A 23,851-nucleotide genomic window follows, 5' to 3' on the forward strand; every position below is an offset into this window, starting at 1 on the left:
TTCACTTAGACTTGCTTTGGCTACTCTGGGTCTTTTACTCTTCCAAATGAATTTTAGAACCGTTTTTACCCAGTTCTTTGAAGAATGTCATCGGTAAATTGATGGAGATTGCATTGAATCTCTATGTTACTTCTTGGTAATATGGTCATTTCAACAACATTAATTCTGCCTATCCATGAACATGGGAGGCCTTTCCATCATCTAGTGTCTTCTTCAGTTTCTTTCTTCAATGTTCTATAATTTTTGTTGCAGAGGTCTTTCATGTAGAACTGAATTTTTAATTTAATTTTTGTTTATTTTAAAAGGAAATTGAAAAACATACTTTATTCAGTTATTAGAAAACCTTTGTGTGTGTATATATGTATATTTTTAATCCCTTGGGTATATGAGTCTACTTTTCATATACAAAGTTTCTAAGTCCTATGAGAAGTCAAAAGAAAAGAACATCTGAAAAAAGATTTTGAAGTGCCTTAAATACTAGTCTAGAAAAACAGATATGAAAAACAGCTCTTTTTATGCCCCTTTTAAAAACATTAGATATGTTGTACTTTAAAAAAATAACTTGTCATAACTAATTTGTGCCCATGTTAGAAACTCTTCTAAAGTTACTTTTCAAATAGTCTCACAGGAGAGTTTTTCTACAGAAGTAATCCAAATTACTCCCATAGAAAGTGTCAACAGGGCTGGGGATGAAGCTCAGAGGTAGAGAGCTTGCCTAGCATGCACATGGCCTTGGAGTTTAACCCCCAACACTGCAAGAAAAGGACAGGGATGGAAAGGAAAGGGAGGGAAGGGAAAAGAAAACAGGAAGGAAAGGGGAGGGGACAGAAAGGAATGAGTCATTAAAACAAAAGGGCATGTGGTACAAATATAAATGTACAGCATTAAGCTCTTACAAAAAAGTTTACTAAGGTTTAGAATTTTAGTTATATCAACTGGATGATATTTTGACTGCACAGAATAAGTAGTGCTTAATAAGCGCCATGGTGGCCTGGCCAAAACCAGAGGGGTGGGCAGCAAGCGGGCTCCAGTGGGACCAGCTTGAACCTGCACGGCTTGGGGTGTGGGCGGGACATAGCGGAGGAGGAGGGGCTGGGCGGGGCAGTGAGGTCACAGGGCAGTGAAGTCACAAAGCCCATTGGGCCCGGTTTGCCTGGCTCCCCACCCACCTCAGGCATTCTGTTCCTAGTGATCGGCTTGGTGGCAGGTGCAGGTTTGGGCTCCCACCCAAAGTCTAGTGTCCGCAGCCTATTTTCGTGGTTGGGCAGGATGTAGTTGCTAAGGTAGTTTTGGCGAGATGGAGGGGCCAAAGGCCGCCCCTCAGTCTTACTGGGACCTGGGTCTGGAAAAAATATTCAGGGTTGCGCCAGCATTGCCTGAAGATGGAAGACCAGGCCCTAATCCTGATGCCTTTCGGCTGGAGCTGGTAATATGTGCAGCTATTGGATTTTTTACTGTTCTCTTGTTTTTGTGGAGAAGTGTTCAGTCTGTTAGAAGCAGGCTTTATGTGAAGAGAGAAAAAAAGCTTGCTCTAAAACTTTCTGAACTAATTGAGGAAAAATGTAAATTACTTGATAAAGTTAGCCTTCTTCAAAAAGAGCATGAAGGCTTACAGTTGTCTTTCAAGGATGCCAATCCCGAGAAGGCATCAAGAGAAGTGCAACATTTGGAGATGATACATGAAATGCTGAATAGGTCCAAAACTAAACTTGAGGATAAAACACTCTTTCTAGAAAAAAAGCTAAAAGAAGAGAAATCTAAACGTTCTGAGCAGGATGAATTGATGGGAGATATATCAAAAAGGATAAAGTCCCTAGAAGAGGAATCAAAATCCCTCATATCACAAGTAGCTGAAGCTAAAACAACCTTAAGACTATTCCAAGTGAATGAAGAAGACCTTAAGGTAGCAATAAAAGAGGCTCTGAATGAAAATCACCAACTGCAGGAAAGCCAGAAACACCTTTTACAGGAAGCTGAAGTATGGAAGGAAAAAGTGAGTGACCTTAAAAAACAGAAAGTAACATTCGAAGATTCTAAAGGAAAGGCAGAACAAGTTCTAAGTGATAAAGAAAATCACATTAAGTCTCTGACTGAACGCTTGCTGAAGATCAAAGATCAGTCCCCTGTGCCTGGAGAAGACCTAACAGGTGATGGTAACTTGGAGCTGGAGAGGAAGAGTGAATCAGAAATTGGAGCTCACTTAGGAAATCAGCCAAAAGAAACCTTGAAGGAGCTGGTTTATGCAGCTGAGTTAAATGCCTCCTTAGAAACCTTAGAAGGAGAAAGACATCAAATTTACACTTTATTATCGGAAGTAGATAAAACAAAAGAAGATCTGATAGAATGTGTTAAAAATCTTCAGATGGAAAAAGAATCTTTACAGTCAGAAAACATGCAGCTTGAAAACGAGAATCAGAAGCTTCAGGAGAAATTTAAAGTAACAATGGAACAACATCAAGAGAATACAGTGAAACTCCACAGGAAATTAATAGTAGGGGGAAAGCGCCAGTTAGAGGAAGAGGAGAGGATTTCCGAAGTTGAGAGAAAGATCAACCGTGCAGCTAAAGAGCTGGAGACCTACAGAAATGGAGCCAAAGATCTTGAGGAAGAGTTGGATACCATCGTTCATTATTATGAGAGGCGGAGTATATCCTATGAGAAAAAAGCACGTGATAATGCGTTGGCAGCTTGGAGAGCTGAAAAAAACCTGAAGTATTTCAAGACAGTAAACGCTCACAAGAGACAAAAGTTAACGGAAATGGAGCTTCAATTTAAACTTTTAGAAGGTCCATATGCACCTGATCTATTGAATACAGCATTTGCTAGAGGGCAGTCCCCATATGGTCCCTCACCACTGAGTGGACCTTCATCTGAAATGAGAGCTTTTCCTTCGGAGAAGAAGGGTCCACTCAGATTGTCACCTTTACATCCAGGGGAAGGAGGAAGAGGCTCAGGAGGCCCAGAGGATCCTCTGGACCTTCAGATTAACAATAAAAGAAGAGAATCAAGCTCTGGTATAGTAAGCGATCCTCACAGAGCACCTGTTGGCACTGGGCCCCTGTCATCGCCATGGGAACTGGAACGTAAGATGATGATCCCTCCACCAGGCCGACCATATTCTGATCCACCTTCTCTTCTACAACGGCAACATGGATATGATTCTTATTATGGAAGACCATCGGAACCAGGAGAACCACCTCCAGTCCAACGCAAAAATGTCTATTCACTGAGGCGTTTTGCTCATTATCCTCCACCAAGAGCTGGATTTTTCCCCCCTACCCCCACATTCTGAGAGGAGAAGCGAGTTCCCTTCAGGGTTGATTCCACCTTCAAATGAGCCTGCTGTTGAACATCCAGAACTACAACATGAATCCTGACAATATATTTGATCTCTTCAAAATATGACATCTCTTATTTTTAGTTTAACTGCTTTTAGTTATTGTATTTTTGCTCCAACTGAAGCTTAATTAAATTAAAATTCTTAGGATAACATTATATAAATAAAGATGATTTAAATATGAATCTTAGGAGTAAATTATTTCCATTTTGTAGTATAACTTTTAATTTGATTAATCCACTATGACTTAACAATGGGAGTTTTATATACATAATCTTGCAGCTGGGGATATTTTAAACTTCAAAGACTGTGCCTTGATACCAGAAATATATTTGCTATGATTGTCGCAAATGTGAAAGTATCTTTATGCTTTATGAGATATTTTAATTGTTTTAAAGTTTTTGGCATTGGTGATACTAATAAAATGAGTTTTTCCATTATATAAAGAATAACTAGAGCATAATTAAGAATAAATAAGAAAACATGACTGAACATGTCATTTAACAGGAGATTTCAAAAATGAAAAAAGTTTTTCAGTTCTCAGAAAATTTTTAGGAATTGGAAACCACAATTTAAGCTCACCCTATCCCCATTTTCCCTTATATCTTGTTTATTTTGTGCCCATTTTCATAAAATTAAGATTTGCATTCTGCTGTGGTTCACTGATATGGGGAGTGACCTAGTCTTTGTTTTGCTTTCGGGAAGACTTTAGCTATATATACAATGTTTTAATTTTTAAAGTGTTTTAAAAATGAAACTTGAAAAAAAATGTCAAAGCGTTTCCATAAGTTTTGAGGTATGAACTGATAGAGAAAACCGAGGTGAGAGGGAATTAAGTACAGTTCGGCAGAACCAGGTATAATATCCATGCACATGAATCCATAAGTAAGAGAAAAAGAAACAAAAATCCAAGATCACACATTGCAGTGTTATGGGTCGCAACTTAAGAACAGACCCATCAGCACTGAGAAGTCCAAATTTGAGAGTCTTTATTAAGTCGGCCAGCTGACTGTCTCACACAATGCCCCCAAAAATGGCTATTGGGAGAACAGCCCTGACCACTGGGTTGTAGGGGTTCTTATACCAAAAATCACATCAATCATAAGTGTCTGTTGCCATGAATCAAAATTACAAACTAACATCATAAGATCATCAACAGAGGGGAAGTGCGTCAAAATGACCCTTACCTAGGTACAAACTAAAGAATGGTTACTAACATACACACAATCACTGTTTACATGGTACATTGTTTAGGAGCAATAGGAATCAAGAGAGAGCAACTCTACTACATAGGAGTTGCCATTGTATATTATTAAACATGTCACACCAAGTAACTGATGATGGGGACAGAGGTGGGGTGTTCCCATGGGAGAAGCTTATTTCATAGATAACGTGGAGTCTCAGAGCAAAATGGAGTCTGTTTAGTCATTTCCCTTAGAGTCTGGCCTATAACATTCTCATGGAGTCAAATCTGTCAGCCCATCACATTCCCCACTGGTTTTATGTACATAATCAAATCATTGATTCATTAGTAGTGTGTAGGTGATTGCAGTGAGTGTGCAACACTTTTAGCTTAACAGACTGGATTCTGTCTCTAACATATTTCATATTCCTGACATAGTCCAAGCAAGAGAAAAAAAAACATGATTAACATTTTTTTCAGTCTTATCTTTAGATGGTGGTTGGGATCTCTGAGGGCTGTTCATTTTTCTGTTGTCTTAACTCAGATGTGATGAGTCCATGTTGTAAGGTCCCTTCCATTTCAGCTGGGTGTTAGTCCTTTCTGGAACAATTTGATGTAGACATAGTCTTCTGACTGAAATGGGTGTTGGAAATCAGTGGTCTCTTGGGGCTGGTTCTCTCATAAGTTGAACCTGTTGGAGAGACTTAACCACATGTTAGAGCAGGAGCAGGTTCTTGGTAAGGGTGGAGGAAGGATTCTGGAAGCATTAACATTTTAATGTCTCAGAGGTCATTTGCCTCCAACTTTCTGGACCCAAACTGGCCCTTATTTTTCGATTTAACCCAATTTACCTATTTATATTGACTGTCTTTTTAAAATTTTTATTATTACCCCTCTAATTTTAGGAACTTTTTACTGCTGTAAGGAAAAAGGGCGATTGAGCTGAGAGGGGGTGATGTGGGGTGGGGCAAGCAGTAAAAAGTTCCTTTCTAGGGGTAAAAGTCTTGTTCTATGAAAGAAACGAAAAACCATGAGTACAAAATAAATAGCATCTGGAACATGTCAATGAATATCATGAAGCTGATAGAAATTCATAATCTCTTACCAGGAGGTGGAAGAACTGAGACATTGTTTACATAAATGGCCTAGCAAAGTCTAACAAGGCTGGAGAGGATAAGGCCTTAATTATAAATCTTAACACTGTCGGAGTTATCAGGAATGTAAACACAACATTAGTTAAGTTACTTACTCTCATCTGATTTTTGTAAAATATCTTTTTATTGATATGATCTCTTTGTTTAGTAGAGATCCCTTTATTTTTGTTACTTAGGGTTAGAGAATCATACTAGCAAACGTTGATTAAGTCTACCTGTATCAGAGGTTAGAAAGATCTGTAGGCCTTAAACTGACTTAAAACTTATAACTCTGGCAGTTTCTCTTGATAGTTATCAGGCATTTTTGTCTAAGAATATTTTTTGTTACCTCCAGTTTTACTTATTTTGGGGGCTAACACAAGTGTACATCTTAAGTTACATTAAAATAACTATTGTTTTGTTTTTAAAATGTCCAGGAATGACTGTGTTTTAGTTATAACTGATCTGCTAGGTGTTTAAGACCAATCTTGTCAAATTGACCTTGTTCCTATCTGCCATTAACAGTCAACTGAGTTCCCACAGGGGTCACTCTTGGGGAACTTGAAAGCAGCTTCTTAGTTCCTTTAGTGCCATTCACCTGGTAGGGTCTTCTTAATGAGGTGGCTTCCTTTGGAAGCATTAGGGATGGCTCCCTTTACCAAGGATCACCCTCCTCTGCAGCAGGTGCACTGATTGGCTTCTCATCCTCTAGTGGTCTCATAAACTCCCTGATCATTTGCAAAGCTCCTTAGAGAAGTTCTCTTGTTCCCTGGATTTAGGCTGACTTTGAGGGCAAGAGTCAAATATTGATTCTCTTGGCCCCTTTATTTTAATCACAATCTTTAAGTTTTGATCTTAAACATCCAGCAAGTCAGTTTCACCAGTCATACAGTAAGAGTACTGGGATTAACTTTAATGTCTATGACTTTATAGTTATTTACCAACTTTTATTAAACTAGGGTCTATATTATCTGTTTTATAGGTGATGGCTTATTATCTCAAATTAATTTAGATTGTTCTTGAAGCAGTACCTCTGTAAAATATTAATCAGTCAACAGTTACAGAGTTTACAAGGAAAATACAAAATGGAATTAACCATAGTCAAAACATATTTAGTTGTGTAATAGCTATCTTAAATTCTGGCTGAGCTATATATTATATCCCCTGTTTGAGATCACAGTAATTTTATAACAAAAAACTAATCTTTTGAATATAACTTTAAGTGAACTGAAGTCTGGCTTATTTTGGAGCCACTGTAACATGTAGTAAGGTGGGAGGCAGAACCTTATCTCAGGTAAGTCAGGGATCTTCATAAATCTTTGGTAAAATGGTCTAGTTCTAAAGGTAATCTTTATATATTTTTTTAAATATCATCTTATAAAGTTTTCATGTATTGTTTCCTAATTCTACATAAATGTTAATTAACACAGTACAATATTACACCTAAAACATGAATCAAAGAAAGCAGAGAGAGCTTTTAACCTTCTTTGTGTGTAGTAAAGTGGCAAAATGTTTTCCTGTTTCATGAAATTAACCTTCAAACAGATCAGACTCTCATTATCTTTTAGAAATACATTTACATTTTTATCCCAGTGCAGAAGGTAGCATAAGGTTCAGGTCGTCCATTTACAGAACACTAAATGATATAAATAAATCCCCAATAAAATTTCTTATTTTGATAAACTTAAAATTACCATTACAACTTTAGGTTGGAGAACACCAGCTTGATAAAATGTTCTTTTAAACCTTTTAAAAATTTGTATACCTGGAAGATATGAACACATTTAGTATATGAATAAGAGTAATAGAATCATAATTACATTGATTTTTTTATTAACCATGTTTAACTTTTAAAGAAAATTTAGACTTTATAATGTACTACAATACTCTAACAGTTACTGTTTAACCAGAGTTGTATAAACCCCCAATTTTTAAGATTAGTTGCTCTAGGGAATAAAACTAAACAGATACAATGTTAAGAGTAAATTAATGTTTTAGCATATAGACTGAAATTTGGTTTATATTAGTATATTAATATTTGACTTTAGGAAAAAACCTTGAATAGTTTTACTTATATATACACATAAACCTTTTTTAAAATTTATCCTTAATTTACACTTTTTTAATCTCTTAATTAGACCCTCTTACTGTTTACTTAATTGTATTACAGTTTTATTTCATCACATAAAGACATTTTTACCTAGAGACATTTTTTACTAAATATATTTTTATATTTAAAACCTTATAATGTTTTAATCTGTTGATCCCCTTTTTAAAATTTATATTCTGAAAGAACCCTTATAAATTTCTGAATTTAGATAAATTACTCCATTTTAATCTGATGAAATACTTTGTTACTTATAGAACTCTATTTAAATACAGTTGAAACTTTTGGATCCTTTATATAGAATAATACCTGTTAAGATTTTTAGTAACCATGTTTTCAGTGATAACACAAAGTAAATTTAAATCCTTTTTTTATTTACCAATGTATGAAAACACCAGAATTGTTTTAGGTATGTTACCCTGTGGAATTTAAGGAGCTAGGAGTACTTGATGTTATATTTAACAGTTAGCATTTTAACTTTTTAAACCAATCAAATGTCTCTAACAAACACATCCATTATCAACCCCATATATATTAAATCTAGTTATTTTTTTTAAAACCAAGATATCAGAGGATTGTATTGAGTCAGAGAATTGTATTTCTTTCCTGTTGACGAAAAACCTAGAAACAATTGATATTAGACATTTTATAAAATTAACATTTTATTTATTTTTTTGACCATCTGGAAATAAAACTGTTAGTAACTTGAAAGCCATATTTTTGTTTACCCAACTTAAAAATCTTTTAAATCATGTAAATCAAAAGCATTTGGATCCATTTCTTAAAATTTCAGTTTATGAGCTCATATGTCAATTTTGGTACCAAATATATATAGACATGACAATACACCAGACTGTACATGTACATAAACAGATGAACAAAGACCTTATAGCTTATTTTTTAAAAACCCATTAGACTGAGAGTTAACCCTTGTAAACTGGACTTTGAATGAAACAGCATTAAGAAAACTTTATACTTGGATAAAATAGGTCTGATCAAAAATTAACCTAGGTACACCAGATCAAAATTATGAACTCAAAAAGATAGAATTTTAAGTCTTTTTTGCCTATATCCTGATGTGGTCCCTCTCATCAGAGATGAAAAGGAATTAAGAGAATATAGACAAAGGTTATGCCCTATCCTTCCCTGAAAGAGTTTCCCGAAGAGACAGCAAGGGAGTTGCTTCCATTGTCTCCTGGGAGAGACCCCTCAGGTTGGGGTCTTGTTCTAAACCGGTTTTTCTGGTCTCTTGGATAGCAGCCACCAGAATTTTAACCTGGCATTTTGGTGGACCAACTCCAATAGTTGGAAGTTCCTATTGGCAGCAGTTTACATCTTAATGTAAGCAAACATGGCTAAAAACATTTTTAACCATTTTTTTTAACCCAAATTTGACTATAAAACATTTGATCAGGATGTTCAGGTTGCCCAAAGACAATTTAGTGGTCTCCTGAGGGGGCCATCTGACCTCAAAAGTTGATCATTCTTTCTCACAGAATTTAGAGAGAGAAAAGACATTGCAGTGGGTTCCGTAGTCACTGGCTCTCTTCTGGAATTCCTGGAAATTAGTTAACATGCTCTGGTGGGGAGCACATGACTGACGTGAGGGAGACTGACCCATGCTTACGCTTAAAGACAACAAAAAACAGAAAAGGACAAACACAGAACAGATAAAACACCAAAGACACGGACAAGTGGCCACTCCAGATTCCAGACCAGAGGGACTAAGCAACGTCTTGCCAGTCCTGGACTTGGGAAGTAATGCTGCGTCCAGCCTTCCCCAGATGCAGATCTGCCAGAAACAGACTTACCGGTCCCCCAGGGGTGCAGAAACAGGTGACTGTCTCAGAGAATTTAGTCCAGTCCTGGGGCAGGCTCCACACACCATGCAGCCTGGGGCTGAGGAACGTCTCTCAGAGGTCTTCCCCTAGGAGCAACGCTGTGGCCTCTCCCCTCCGCAGGAGTTCCCAGGTCAGTGGTGAGCAGTGGTTGCCCACCAGGCAGCGAGGATCTCGTTAGGGCCTCCAAATGTTATGGGGCTCAACTTAAGAACAGACAGATCACCACTGAGAAGTCCAAATTTGAGAGTCTTTATTAAGCTGGCCGGCTGACTGTCTCACACAATGCCCCAAAAATGGCTATTGGGAGAACAGCCCCGACCACCAGGTTGTAGGGGTTTTTATACCAAAAATCACATCAATCATAAGTGTCTGTTGCTATGATTCAAAATTACAAACTAACATCATGAGATCATCGACAGAGGGGAAGTGGGTCAAAATGACCCTTACCTAGGTACAAACTGAAGAATGGTTACTAACATCCACACAGTCACTGTTCACATGGTACATTGTTTAGGAGCAATAGGAATCAAAAGAGAGCAATTCTTTACTACATAGGAGTTGCCATTGTATATTATTGAACATGTTACACCAAGTAACTGATGATGGGGACAGAGGTGGGGTGTTCCCATGGGAGAAGCTTATTTCGTACATAATGTGGAGTCTCAGAGCAAAATGGAGTCTGTTTAGTCATTTCCCTTAGAGTCTGGCCTATAACATTCTCATGGAGTCAGATCTGTCAGCCCATCACAACATAAATGAATTATTTAAAATACTGTGCAGGTCACATGGATATAATAGTAAAGTATATGCTTTGATGGCCATTTTCAATCAGTATGAATAGGCTTGAAATGAACATAAATATAACACAAAAAACTAAGTAAGAAATGGGTCATATAAAGAGCAAAGCAAAATTACTTATTGTAACAGACTAGGACTTGCTTTATAATGGTACTGATGTCACATTTGTGAATAGGGTGGGGTGAAGATTATAAAAAAATATATTGGCATTTTCTGTGTACATTTGTTTGCTTATATAATAATCCTAAAATAATGTATTATAACATAATTGTGAAAATTTAATTTTTCCCTTGACCACATTCTTACATCAGAATATGTTTTACCAAATTCTATAGAGGCAAAATTTCAGATGTTCTGTTCTTATCTTGAATTAAAATGTAATATTCTTCTCTATTTCAGCTAATGGATAGCAGAGAAAGATTAAGATATGAACTCGAATGTGAAAAATCAGTAGTTCAAGATATGGTAAGATGATTTACATCTCTTCCTAATGAATTTGAACTCAAGACTGTAATTTGATCACAAAACTTTCATATACTCAATTTGTAACTGTTTATAGTGAATTATTCATTCGGCCTTTGTCCAAAATGGGAGTGCATGCACGATAAACAGTTTTAAATAAGCATTTTTGAGAAAAGGGTTTGAGTAGCCATATAATCAATATATTTATGAGGCGGTAGAAGCTTACACAAGAACTAGTATCACCATTTAAAATACTGTTCCAAAGTTTTTTCATTTTATTGCAGAGATCTAAAAACAAAAACAAATGTGAGAGCCCAATATTGGGGAGGATTTTCTATTTTTAGTTACAAATTGCCATAAGTAACAACAGCAACAACAAAAGAGCCCAGTGGATATTTTGGCATTCTGTGTTAGTCTCATAAGAAAACACTGCCTTTTTATGCTCTTTTAAGAGAACTTTCCAGACGGCTGGTCTTTTATTTTATCAGTTGACTCCCCACCCCCGGGGCCCCCACTCCAGCCCCCCGCCCAGCTTATGGTGTTGTACTTGGGCTTTCAACTGATCACCACTAGTATGTCTTTGTTACAGTAAACTGACTGTGTTTATTATAATAAAAAATAAAACACAGCTTGACTTGCGTTCTAAATGTGCTTGAAAAGAATATGATCCTGTTCAGAAGAGAAAAGGTTGTTCACAGGAAATCAACACCACTGCAGATATTGAAACGTTTGCTTCTTTCCAGCCTGTCAGACTTTGTGCCAAGTCATGACTGTTTCCCCAACTCTGTTTTGTTGCTCTCAGCACCCTGTGTTTTGGGTTCCTTGTCATAGAAATTAATGGAAACAATGCTCCTGGATTACAATAAAGCCTTCTATGAAGCCAACTTGGGAAAGCAGGCGACGGGCAAAAAATGATGGTCAGCTATTCACAAAATCCATGTGCTAACCAATATGTTATTTTGAACCCTTTCCTTTTAAATACCTGGCACGTTAAAATAGTCCCCGTAATGTGAGTCTACTGGGTCGATTTCTTCTATCCGTATCCGGTACCCCCCTCTGCCACTCTTGCAAAGTCCAGCTCCGCTTCCCAAACCAAATGTGTGCAATGCTGTCATTAAAACAGGAAAATTGTTTTTATAGGGTGGGAAGCAAATGTTATATTGCTGGTTTCTTAGGGCAACAGAGAAGAAATTAAGCTACTCATTTGATGGATGTGTGCCTTTATTAGGAGCAGACCTGATACCCTTTGAATTACTTTGCCTTTTTTTTTTTTTTTAACTATAATCATTTTCTGGGTGCTATCATACTCCCCACAGGGAAAGCAATCATGTTTTATTTTCTTGGTTAGAAGTTTGTTGAGCCCCAAACTCATTGCCAAGCAGCAAAAGCTATGTCTCAAACCCCACAACAGCGCAAGTGCCTTCAGGATGCTTAGATCTAGTTTGGGGTTTCATGTTTTCAGTAGAGGGATTTCTATGGTGTTCCTGCTTTGGGCCTGGGGAGGTCACTCTCTCCCATCCTCTCTCCCCTAAGGCATTCTACTGTGAAGTTGGAGGGAGACTGGCTTTATTGCTCTTTGGGCTCCTTTGTTTGGTGTTACCCTCCTCTTTTTTCATAAACTAGGATTTAGGATGTCTTGAAAAGAGAAGTGGAAGAAGGTGGAGTGAACCCCAGTCATTTTGTAAAAATATAAAAATTTTCTTACTGGAAGTTTTTTGTTTCATGCTTGCCTATTACTCTTCTCAGTAGAATCTAGTATAAAAAGTCAAAAGAGCTGGTAGTAAAGAGACATGATCCTTAAAAATAAGTAAGCAATGGGATTTTGAGTGCATTTTTAGATTGGTTTTGGGGGAAGCATAGTAAATAATTTTGTATCTTCCTATAATTCTTAGGCCGAGTGGCTATTATTTATCTTGAAGTTAACAAAAGCAGGAGAGAGGGTCCTCATCAGACAAGTACCACAACTGAACTCTTCCTGACCTAGTTTCCTTCATCCCAGTGCATGTGGTTTCTCAGAACAATCCAGACTCAATCTAGGAGGGAGGTTCAGAGTTGCTCTAGTTCCATTCTGGGGGCCCAGCACCATGTGACCACTACATTCACTTGCTCCCATAAATGAGTTCCTGATGTCTGAGTTCCCTTCCTGGCATGCTTCAAGTCTGCCCAGTCCTGTTGTATGTGATGTGTCAGCATTTGGCCATCTAGCTGGGATGCTTCCTGTGATCTGTGCAAACCTGCACTGACATTGAAGTTCTTGGAATAGTGGCCCTTAATACCAGCATAACAGGAATAATGGTTGTGTGTGACTGCATCCCTGTATGCCATGGCAAGCAGAGGAGCAAGTCCTACTGACCTTGTGGTCCCTACCTACCAATCAGTCAAATGTCCTCCACACAGTCCCAGACATCTGGTAGCCCTGCTTAACCTCCATGATCTACTTATAAAGTCAGAGGCAAAGGGCAGATCTTGAAAAAGGAAGACTTTCCTTGAGCAGAGGTTCAAAGTTCATTAGAATGAGACCCCCCCAAACTCTTACAGCAATACACCCTACCTGAAGTCAGCAGAAAAATACATCTTAAAATGAGGAGGTTTATACCAAGATGCCTCAGGTACTGTTTCCGCCATGCTGGTTAGTTGGCATCTGCTTAGCTCCCAATCATCCTACAGGTCAGAGGTCAGACACCACCTCCTCTGGGAAAGCTTCCCTCCCTACGGCTTTCTTAGCCTGGGAGAAGCTCCCACCCTCATGTCACATAGCACCTGGTTCTGCTCTCGTGGCTCATCACACACTATAGAGATGGTGGGTTCACTTGTCTTATTCCTTCCAGTGAGCTACTTGAAGGCAACAACTGCATCCTGTTCATGGTTGTACCCCTAAAGCCTCACGTGGTGACTGTTACTGAGCAGATGTAAATATTTGCTATGAGCAATGAAGCAATGAATATATCCAAAACAATTAGCTGAGAATGGTAACCCACACAACAGCATGAATTGTACATAGTTCAGCAAGCTGGTAATACTGTTGATAAACACATGTGATGTAGCTCACAATGTGTAGAATAACTTTCATGTGGTTTTCACTATTGATTTCTGCTTCTTATTCCAGTGGTTCTCGAACTTTTTGGTCTCAGGATCCCTTTATGCTTTTAAAAATTATTGACAAAGACATTTGGTTCAGATGTGTTTTCTTTGTTGAAATTTGCTATCTGTAAAATTAAAAGAAAATCAAATGATTTATTAAATCATTGAAAATAACAATGCTAACATAAATAACATAGTATTTCTAAAAATATTTTCCAAAGCAGAATATGTTTACATATTCTTATATTTTTGCAATTTTTAAAAAATATCTAACTTCCTTGAAGAAACTTGCACCCTCATGTCTGGTTCTACATTCCCTGTCATGATTAAATATAACAGAGACTCTGGAAAATTTAACTGTTTTCTTAAGAGGCCTTGAGAATGAAGAAAAGGCAATAAATATCTTAATATTTCTATGAAATAATTTAGACTTCACAGAACCCCTAAAAGTCTTGGAGACCCGAGTCCTTAGGCCATGCATTGAGATCTGCTGCTCTATTTAATCAGGAAATACCCTTGACTAGGTGTTGTTAAGTTAAATATCTTTGTCCTTTTATGATTCTGATCCTCTTCCTTCTCATTTATTCACTGATTCTTTTCCTTGACACATCACATTTACAATGTTATAATAATACCTTTTGATGAACATAAGTCATTAATACTGAGCTCATTCAGAAAATCCCAGATTCCTATTTGAGGAAATTTTCAACCTGTCAACAATGTTAGGCTGTTTCCTGTGGGTACTTTGTAGTGCTGTGCGCTTATATTCCTAGTTGGTTGGCAAGGGACACTGGCAAACATACTGCTAAAACATGATGTAGATATAAACCATACTGATGAAAAACTTACAAGAAGACAGTAACAAGAAGAAAATACTCCCTTGACCTTTTATTAACCAACCAAAAAGTAAACTTGGGTAGGCTGAATCACAGAAAGTACTGCAGGAAAGGGACTCCACTTCCAATAACTCTTTGTAAATTTATAGAGAAATTTGGAAAGAGAACTGGGACCATATAGTTCACTGCATTACAATGAGCTTCCTGGTCAGGAAATGTCTTCCTAAAAGGAAAAGTACCCAGAATTGAGCTAGGAGAGGTGGCACTAAAGCCATCAGTATCAGCAGCTGCTCAGAGACTCACTTCCTTCCTGCTGAGCCATCTCACTGACCAACCAAAAGAATGAAAATGGAGGAGATACTGGGCCACGGGTTTATCTGTTCCCGTTAGTAAGGTATGAAGGTATGAAGGTACGACAATGATCACGATAGAGGAACCAACTCATCCTGGTTAGCACTGAAAGTCCTACTCCCAGGAAACACTTCAGTCCTGGAAACCAGGATGATTTGTCACCCCAATGGCTAGAGACCTGGAAATTTCTTATTAGTTCAGGGATTCCAAATGGACATAAGTTCATGTATCAAAGCCAGTGTAATTGAGAGGATTGTGAGACAGAATTGAAATTCAAAGCCCAAACTTTTTAATATTGATCACAATGATATTGGTTACTAGAAGAAATTATCAAGTGATCTAAGCATTCAAACCAACTCCACTAGAAAAATCCAAAAATATTTTAGATAAAATTTTACAAACACCTTTGTGAAAGCATCAGAGAGTAGACAGGGGAGAGAGGAATTTCTCAAACATGTTAAAGTCAAACATCAAAGGAAACCCTAGAGGTCCACTGAGTGTCCCAAGCTGTTTGCCTAATGGGAATTTGCTAATCTGTGCTAAACAAAAGTCACAATTCAGGGCATGCTACAGACTGTGGTGTGTGTGTGTGTGTGTGTGTGTGTGTGTGTGTGTGTGTGTGTGTGTTTGTGTGTATAGAGGTGATCAACAGTGATCTCTCACGTTAGGCTGAGAACCAATAGGTCATTTCTGTAAAGTGAATGTGAACCAGAGGTAATACCTCTTCAATACTCAGAGGATTACAAGGGAAAGCTGCTTCCATATTGAACAGTCTCTTCCTGAGAGGTTTTAAAGGTAGTTAGGGCTCCCAGTCGGTTTGCAACTCGAGTTTGTATCCAAGGAATCCAAAACCCTCAGTTTAGTTTTACATGAACAGGAAGGACCTCTGACAGAAGCCAATGAAAGTACTCTCCGCAGGAAATTACTTTAGTCTTGAGCCTCAGAGAATTACCAGAATTCTCCCTTACAATTATAAGGACCATTGAATATCACACAGTCAGAGATAAGGAAGCATGTGTGATAAACAATAGGGAGAGAAACAATTTCATGGAGTTCAAAAGTTGGAGTTTTCTTACATTATTTATTGTTGTGGGATATGGCCATGTATGCCTAGTTGGATTTCAAAATTACTATGCATCAGTGATTGCAGTTTGCTCTCATTCTTTGCCTTTAGGAAGCATGTAGAGTCTCTAGTGCTGATCCTATGTCCTACCTTGATATGATGGCTGTGTGGAGACAAATAGCTTGTCTCTTTAGTTCCTGGGGCTTTGGATCAAGAGAGACTGTCCTCAAAGAGCCTCATTTTTATCTGCACCTGATTTAGATAAAGAGATCCCAGCATCCCAGCTAATGCTATAGTAGGGTGAGGTTTTGGGAAGCGTAGGATGAAGATTAGTGTATCTTGCTCATGGGAAGGGTGTAAGACATTGGAACCAGAGGGCAGAACCATGCAGAAAAATATCTTATGAATGTCCAGTATCCACTGTGATTAAAAACTCTTTAACAAACTGGAAGTAGAGATGTACTTCCTCAAGATGACAAAAAACAGCTATTTCATGTTTCATGGTAAAGACTAAAGGTTATAAATCTGTGGTCATAAATGAGACAAAGATTTCTGCTCTTTCTACTTGCATTTGACATTGTATTTTAGGTCCTAACCAGTGCAGTGATACAAGGAAAGGAAATAACTGCCATCCAGTTTAGAGAGGAAAAAGTAGACTTTTATTCCTAGAGGACAGGATCATTTATGTGGGAAATCCTAAGAAATTTACCAAAAAAAAAAAAAAAAAAACAAAAAAAAAACAAAAACAAAAACAAAAAACCTACCCAAATTAGTAAGTGAATTTTAGCAAGGATGCAAAACTCAAGATACAAAAATCATGTATTTCTATATATAGGCAATGAATAATCAAAAATTGACATTTTGAAATCCTTCTCAATAGTATCAAAAATATGAAAAAGTTTTGGATGAATTTAACAAAATGTATGCAAAACTGGTACAGCAGATAACATAGAATATTGTGGAGGGAAATAAAAACCTCAAATAGCTAGAGAGTTATACTATGTTTGAGTTTTAGAGGACATATATTACTAAGCTTGTTGCTCTCTCCAAATTGCTCTATCAAATCCCAGCAGATTTTTCTGTTGAAATCAGCAAGCCTATCCTAAAATTTGTATGGACATACATAGGATCTTGGGTAGATAAAATAGTTTTTAAAGGAATAAAATTGTAAGACTCATATGGCCTAGTATCAAAACTTACTATAAAATTTTAGTAGTCAAGGGAAAGTGGTATTGGCATAAGGATAAACATATAGATTGATGAAACAGAATAGGAAGCCCAGAATAGACTCTGGCTCACACATGGTGAATGGATTTCTGACAAAGGAATCAAGGCAATTCAAGCAGTAAAGGAAAATCTTTTCAATAAATTCTGCTGGAACAATTGGACAGCTCTAAGCAAAAAATGAACCTCAACCCCTCATATAAAAACTTGAAATTGGGACTGGGGTTGTGGCTTTGTGGTAGAGTGCTCACCTAGCATGTGTGAGGCCCTGGTTCGATTCTCAGCACCACATAAAAATAAAATAAAATAAAATAAAGGTATTGTGTTCACCTACAACTAAAAAAAATAAAAATAAAACAAAAACTTGAAGTGGATCCAAAACTTAGATGTAATAGCTAAAACTACAAACCTTCTAGAGTAAGGCATAAGAGAGGATCTTAGCAACTACAGGTTTGGCAAAGATTCCTTAAATAGCATTAATTCCTTTCATCAAAAAAAAAATTTTAAATTTCACTGTTCATAATGTTCAAAAAATGAATGGCAAGACTTGGAATAGGAGAAAATATTTATAAAATGTATCCAAGCAAGGACTTGCATAGGGATGTAAAATATACAGCTGCTTTGGAAAATATTTTAGCAGTTAAAAGAAATTTTAAAAAATCTATGCCTGCATATGATCTGGCCATTCTTCCCCTAGGTATTTACCCAAGATAAATAAAAGCATATATTTACATAAAGGCTCATACACAAATGTTGTCAGCATCTATATTTGTAAGAGCCCCAAACTAGAAACAACCCTGATATTTGTTAACAGATAAATAAAATTTGGTACATTTATCCAGTGAAATACTACCAGCAATATAAAGGAATTGATTACTCTTATATACCACATCAAAGATGAATCTCTAGGGGCCTGGGGAGATAGCTCTGTTGGTAGAGTGCTTGCCTCACAAGCACAAGGCCCTGGAAGAAAAAATAATCTTTAATTATACTGAGGGAAAGAAGCCAAACAAAACAAATAATAATTTGTATGGTTCAATTTATTTAAAATTCTAGAAAGTGAGTACTATATATACAGTAATAGAAAGCAAATCAGTGGTTGCCTAGTGATAGAGAAGGAAAGTATAGCGTGATCACTTACAAAGGTGCAAAAGGAAATTTTGGGAGGGATGGATATATTTATTATCTTGACCATAGTGATGATTTTAAGAGTGTAATCATATTTCAAAACTCATCAGATTGCATACTGTAACTCGAAATGGATTAAAAAATACAGAACAACAATAAAATTAAAGTATTTTAAATTCCTTTGAATTATTTTGAAGATGAAAAAAACTATTACATTTACATTTTTGATAAGTGAAACATGCAAGTTGCAATTTATAGACAAACCAATGGAAGAATTGAAACCAATAGTGTAACTTTCAATTTACTTAAAGGCGAAAAAAGTTGGATGATTAAGCATTCAAAATTAATCCAAAAACAATTTATGAATGAGTTGAAATTATTCCAAGAATTTAAGACTTAAAATTAAAAAAAATTGATACTTAAATTCAGTGCAGAATAACGGAGAAAATCCATGTGATTTCTTAAACACCGTCAGGGAAAAAAGTATTTGTTAAAAAGCAGCATCTACTAATTGGTTAAAAATAAAAGTCACCTCTTAGTTAACTAGGAATAAAACAGATTTTTAATCTAGTAAAGGGAATCTATGAAAAACATCAAAAATTACAATTAATGGTAAATATTGATAGCTAGATGAAAATGCTGGTTCTCTCCATTTCTATTGCAATTGCATTGGAGATAGTAACTGGTTCAGTAGGGCAAAGAAAGGAAATAAAATGCATGAAACTGTCAATACCCACTTCGCAAGCTCTATAGACATTTTATAAAAACTCAATACACAAAAAACAATTATTCCTATGTCAGCTAACCAATAGAAAGTGACATTTTAAATGATATGCATTTATAGGAGTAGCAAAAATAAGTGTAAAATAAAAAGAAATAAATCTGTTTGACTCTTAAAGCAAAACATAAGGAAGCAGATAAATGGAATGAATTGGGTTAGAAGACTCAGATTTTAAAAATTAATAATTTCTCTCCATTGTATAGATATTGTATATTTCCAATAAAAATTACAGGAAGACGGTTTAAAATTTGATGATCTATGTATATGTATAGTAAAACAAGGTCAAAAATAGCTAAGATGCCTTCATGGAACTTGAGAATCAAGTTGCTAATTAATCAACAAAATGCATGATCAGCATAAAGCAAGTTAAACAGACCAATGTAACAAAGAACTCAGAAGCAGACTCAATGTATATACACACCTTTAATATAAGACAGAGACGGTACCGCTTATCAGTGGGAAAGAATGAACTTTTCAGTGAATGGCACTGTAACATAAATGTCCATGAGGAAAAATGAAATTCCATCTCACTTTACACTAACAACAAAATTGATATCCAAGTAGACTGAAAAAACCTAAAGTAGAAGCTTAAAGTATCAAGATTTAGAGAGTGATATATAATATCTTCATATGATGGAGTTCAGAGGATTTCTTTAGTAAAATGCTGTTATAAATCAAAAAGAAAAAAAATGATAAATTCTATTTTGTTCAAATTAAGAACTTCTCATCAAAAAACTATATAAAAAATTAAAATACAAGTCACAGAATTGACAAGGTGTGAGTATCCCAGAATTAAATAAAATACAAACGTCTTTTTAATGAAAAAATATACCCTCCAATGGAAAAACAGGGAAAGAGTTGAAAAGAGACATTCAGATGGGAAACCTGAGAAGGTATTCAACCTTATCAATAACCCATGAAACAGATTAAAACCCTAAATAAATGTCATTACCTACAACTGGTAAAAAATTATAAAAAAGAAAACTACCGATTTTTCAGAGCTGTGAAGCAATGGAACTTTGATATGGCGAGAGTAGTAGTTTAAGTTAGTAGAACCAATTTTGACAACTGTTTGGCAAACTACTATTAAAGTTTAAAGTGTGCATGCTTTAGAATGACTGTACACATGAGCACCCCGAGACATGCACAAGAATGCTCAAGACAACATCGTTGGTAATAGCCCCACCCCAGAAACATCTAAATGTTCATTCACAGAATGAAATTAATCGTGGAATGATTTACAATTATATGAAAAACATGGATGAATTTCACATACAATACTAGGCAAAAGTTGCAAAATGCAAAAGAACCATGTTAAGTTGTTTTTTTTTTTTTTTTTTTTTTTAATAAGCAAGAACTACTAACATAATTCCCATACTGGAGTAGATTAAAGAAGAAAATAATGATAACCTGAATAGGCGCATGCAAATTTTTTGAGAAAAATAACATCCAATCCCTCCCCTTCCCTCCACACACACCTCAGAATAATGAGGAACCCTCTTTAGCCTGCTAATGAGTAAAACCCACAGCAAACATTGTACTTCATGGTGAAACACAAGAAACAGTGTCTTTAAAATCAGTACAAAACAAGATGCCTACTCGCATCCAGCATCAGTGAGAGTGAACAGGTGGCTAAATGAGGAGGTGCCAGATGTGGCCAGCTCGGACCGTACTTCCCTGGGCTCCCCATGTGAGTGGAGCTTAACTGGGGAGCTGGGCCTGCATCTCCACTGGGAGGAGTGAGGTTGTAAAAGGCTACTTGACAGGGAACTGAACTTCTGCCCCACCCTGCAGCAAAAATGTGGTCCGAGTCAAACCTCTCCTGAACCCTTCTCTGGTGACAGGAGGAGCTGAATGTCCACTCCACCTGTCTGTAGTGTAGAGATTCGAACTAGTGTTCCACTTTTACTGGGTGGTGTCAGCAGGAATCTCAATTATGCATGTATGTAGCTATTCCTACTAAAACAGATTCAGTAAGATCCAGTTTCAGGGCTGAGGTTGAAGCTCAGTGGTAGAGCACTTGCCTAACACATTTGAAGTCCTGAGTTTGATTCTCAGCACCACATAAAAATAAATAAATCAGTTAAAGGTATTGTGTCCATCAACAACTAAAGGATATCTTTTGAAAAAGATCCAATTTCATAATATGACATTTAAATATTGAGGATACTAGTAGAAATCACTTATGCCAAGAACTAGGAAAATCACAACATGAATGAGAAAAGAAAATTGATTGAATTTTAAAAATTTTTTAAAATTTTTTTCTAATTTGTACATGACAGAATGCATTTAGAAAATTGATTTTAATACCTACTGAATTCAGATGTTGGAATTATCTGACAAGGATTAAAAAATGATTATGAAAATGCTTTGTCAAGAAATTATGAACTCTCTTGAAAAAAATGAAAAAATATGAAATCTCAGCTAATAGAGATAACATTTAAAAAAACAAATGAAATTATAGAATTGAAAAACACTGAAATAAAGTTTAGTGAATGGGCTAATAGTAGAGTGGAAAAGATGGAGGTTAGGATCTGAACTTGAAGACTCATCACTAGAATTTAGCCAACCAGAACAAGACAGAAAATAGATTTTTTAAAAATGAGGACATTTAAAACAATGGCAATATATTTTCAAGCTCGGGGTGTGTGGTCCATAACAAAAGAGTTAACATTTGTATCCCCAGTGTCCAAGAAGAGAGAGTGAGACTGAAAAAAAGATTCAAAGAAATGGCTGATAACTTCCTAAATTTGGTGAGAGACATAAACCAACAGATTTAAGAAACTGAGAAAATTCAAAGTAGGATACATCTTAGAAATTCAAACCTAGACACATCATAATTGAACTTCTGAAAACTAAAGTCAAACAACAACAAAAAATCTTTAGAGTGGCCAGAGAGAAACAACAATTTGAATGAATTGTAACGGAACGCAAATTTAAATGACATTTCTTGTCTGAAACCATGGAGGCCAAAAAAAGAAGTGACAGAACATTTTTCAAGTACTGAAAGAAAAGAACTGCCAACTGTGAATTATATATCAGCCATAACTATCCTTTAAGAATAAAGGAGAAATAAAGACATTCTCAGATGGAGGAAAACTGAGAGAATCTGTGGCCAGTAAAATTGCTCTAATAGAATACGAAAGGAAGTTCTTTATACAAAAAGAAATGTGGACAGAGAATGATAGCATCCAGAGTTTAGGGGGGAAGAAAAGCCCATGAGTGGGCAGAAATGAGGGTAGATATAATAGACTCTCTTCTCTTGGGTTTCTGAAATCAAATTTCATAGTTCATGCAAAAATTATAATACCATCTAAGGTGTTATCTTCATTGTTTGTAGAGGAAATACTTAAGACAGTTACACTTTAGAAGTGGGAGATTAAAGACTAACAATTCTATACTTCACTGGATATTAGGAGACTGTGATCAATTATATATGTGTATTATAAATACCTATTGTGGCACTAAGAAAACCTTACAAAACACACACTCAGAAGCAATAAATAAACCATACTGGAATCTTTCAAAGTATGTAAGTAGCCCACAAAAGGTAAGACAAAAGGAAAGGATTCAAAACAAAGGAAATACACAGAAAACAAATAATGAAATGGCAGACTGAGCCCTAATGTATCAATAATTACCATAAATGTAAATATTTTGAGTGTACCAATTAAAAGATAGATATTGGGCAAGTAGATTCAAAAAATATGATCCAGCCTGCTACAGTGACACACACCTGTAATCTCAGCTACTCTGGAGGTTGAGGCAGGAGGATCACAGGTTCAAGGCCAGACTGGGCTACTTAGTGGGATCCTATCTCAACATGTGAAAAGGACTGGGGATGTAGCTCAGTGTAGAGCACCTGCCTTGTCTACTTGAGACCCAGAGTTCAATCTCAGGAACCACAAAAAAAAAAAGGGGGGGGGGCAGTAATAGGTCGTGTATAGGAAATTCACTTCAAATCCAATGAAATGGGTAAGTGGAAGATAAGAGATGGAAAAGATAGTTTTTAGACATTAATTTCAAAATAAAACACAGAATTGAGTCTATCAATTTCAGATAAAGTAGACTAGAACGAATAGAATTACTATAAACAAAGAGGGACATTATGTAATACTACAAATATTAATGGCCCAGGAAGACACCATGATCCTACATGTGTGTAGGTATACACAATAGTCTCAAAATACACAAAGCAACTACTGGTAGAGCTAAAAAAAAAAACAAAAAAACAAAAAAAAACCAAATCTACAATTTGTCGTTGGGGAATTTAAAAATTCCTCTCAACAATGGATCAAACTACTAGACAACAAATCAGTAAGGACATAGGACTGAGAACTGAATAGCACAGCAATGAATAGGATCTGATTGTCATAGGGAACATCCGGGCAATAACAGCAGAATGCGTATTTTCTCAAGTACCTATTCACCACTGTAGGCTGCATCCCAGATCATACAATGAATCTGAGCCCATTTTAAACTTTTTAACTTTTAACCAGACACGGTGACACACACCTGCAATCCCA

General features: G+C 36.4%; 2 protein-coding genes and 1 long non-coding RNA gene across 7 annotated transcripts in view; 2 read left to right on the plus strand and 1 right to left on the minus strand.

Annotated features, from left to right (window-relative positions):
- The window catches only part of LOC306641275 (uncharacterized protein C10orf67, mitochondrial), a 169,159-nt gene that overhangs the window by 86,791 nt on the left and 58,517 nt on the right, over positions 1-23,851 (plus strand). For all 5 annotated transcript variants that reach the window (XM_079106336.1, XM_079106332.1, XM_079106334.1 and 2 more), the window contains one exon: positions 10,799-10,864. In XM_079106336.1, coding sequence (XP_078962462.1) covers positions 10,799-10,864 — 66 coding nt within the window. The remainder of the gene's footprint in view (positions 1-10,798; positions 10,865-23,851) is intronic.
- Positions 529-3,515, plus strand: LOC306641274 (melanoma inhibitory activity protein 2-like). The gene has a single exon (XM_079106331.1). It carries the CDS (start codon positions 1,298-1,300, stop codon positions 3,290-3,292), a length of 1,995 nt encoding a protein of 664 aa, XP_078962457.1. The 5' UTR covers positions 529-1,297; the 3' UTR covers positions 3,293-3,515.
- On the minus strand, positions 4,687-9,523 carry LOC306641287. Its single transcript, XR_013758107.1, has 3 exons — positions 9,146-9,523; positions 7,348-7,418; positions 4,687-5,223 (listed from the first exon to the last, which is right to left on the minus strand). It is a non-coding gene; the product is annotated as an uncharacterized lncRNA (long non-coding RNA).

This window comes from Sciurus vulgaris (assembly GCF_902686455.1).
Source record: "Sciurus vulgaris genome assembly, chromosome: 12".
In the NCBI taxonomy this organism is placed as follows: Eukaryota; Metazoa; Chordata; class Mammalia; order Rodentia; family Sciuridae; genus Sciurus; species Sciurus vulgaris.

Excerpts from the sequence above, each read along its gene's own strand:
- LOC306641274 (XM_079106331.1), top strand. The coding sequence starts at position 1,298 with ATGGAGGGGCCAAAGGCCGCCCCTCAGTCTTACTGGGACCTGGGTCTG.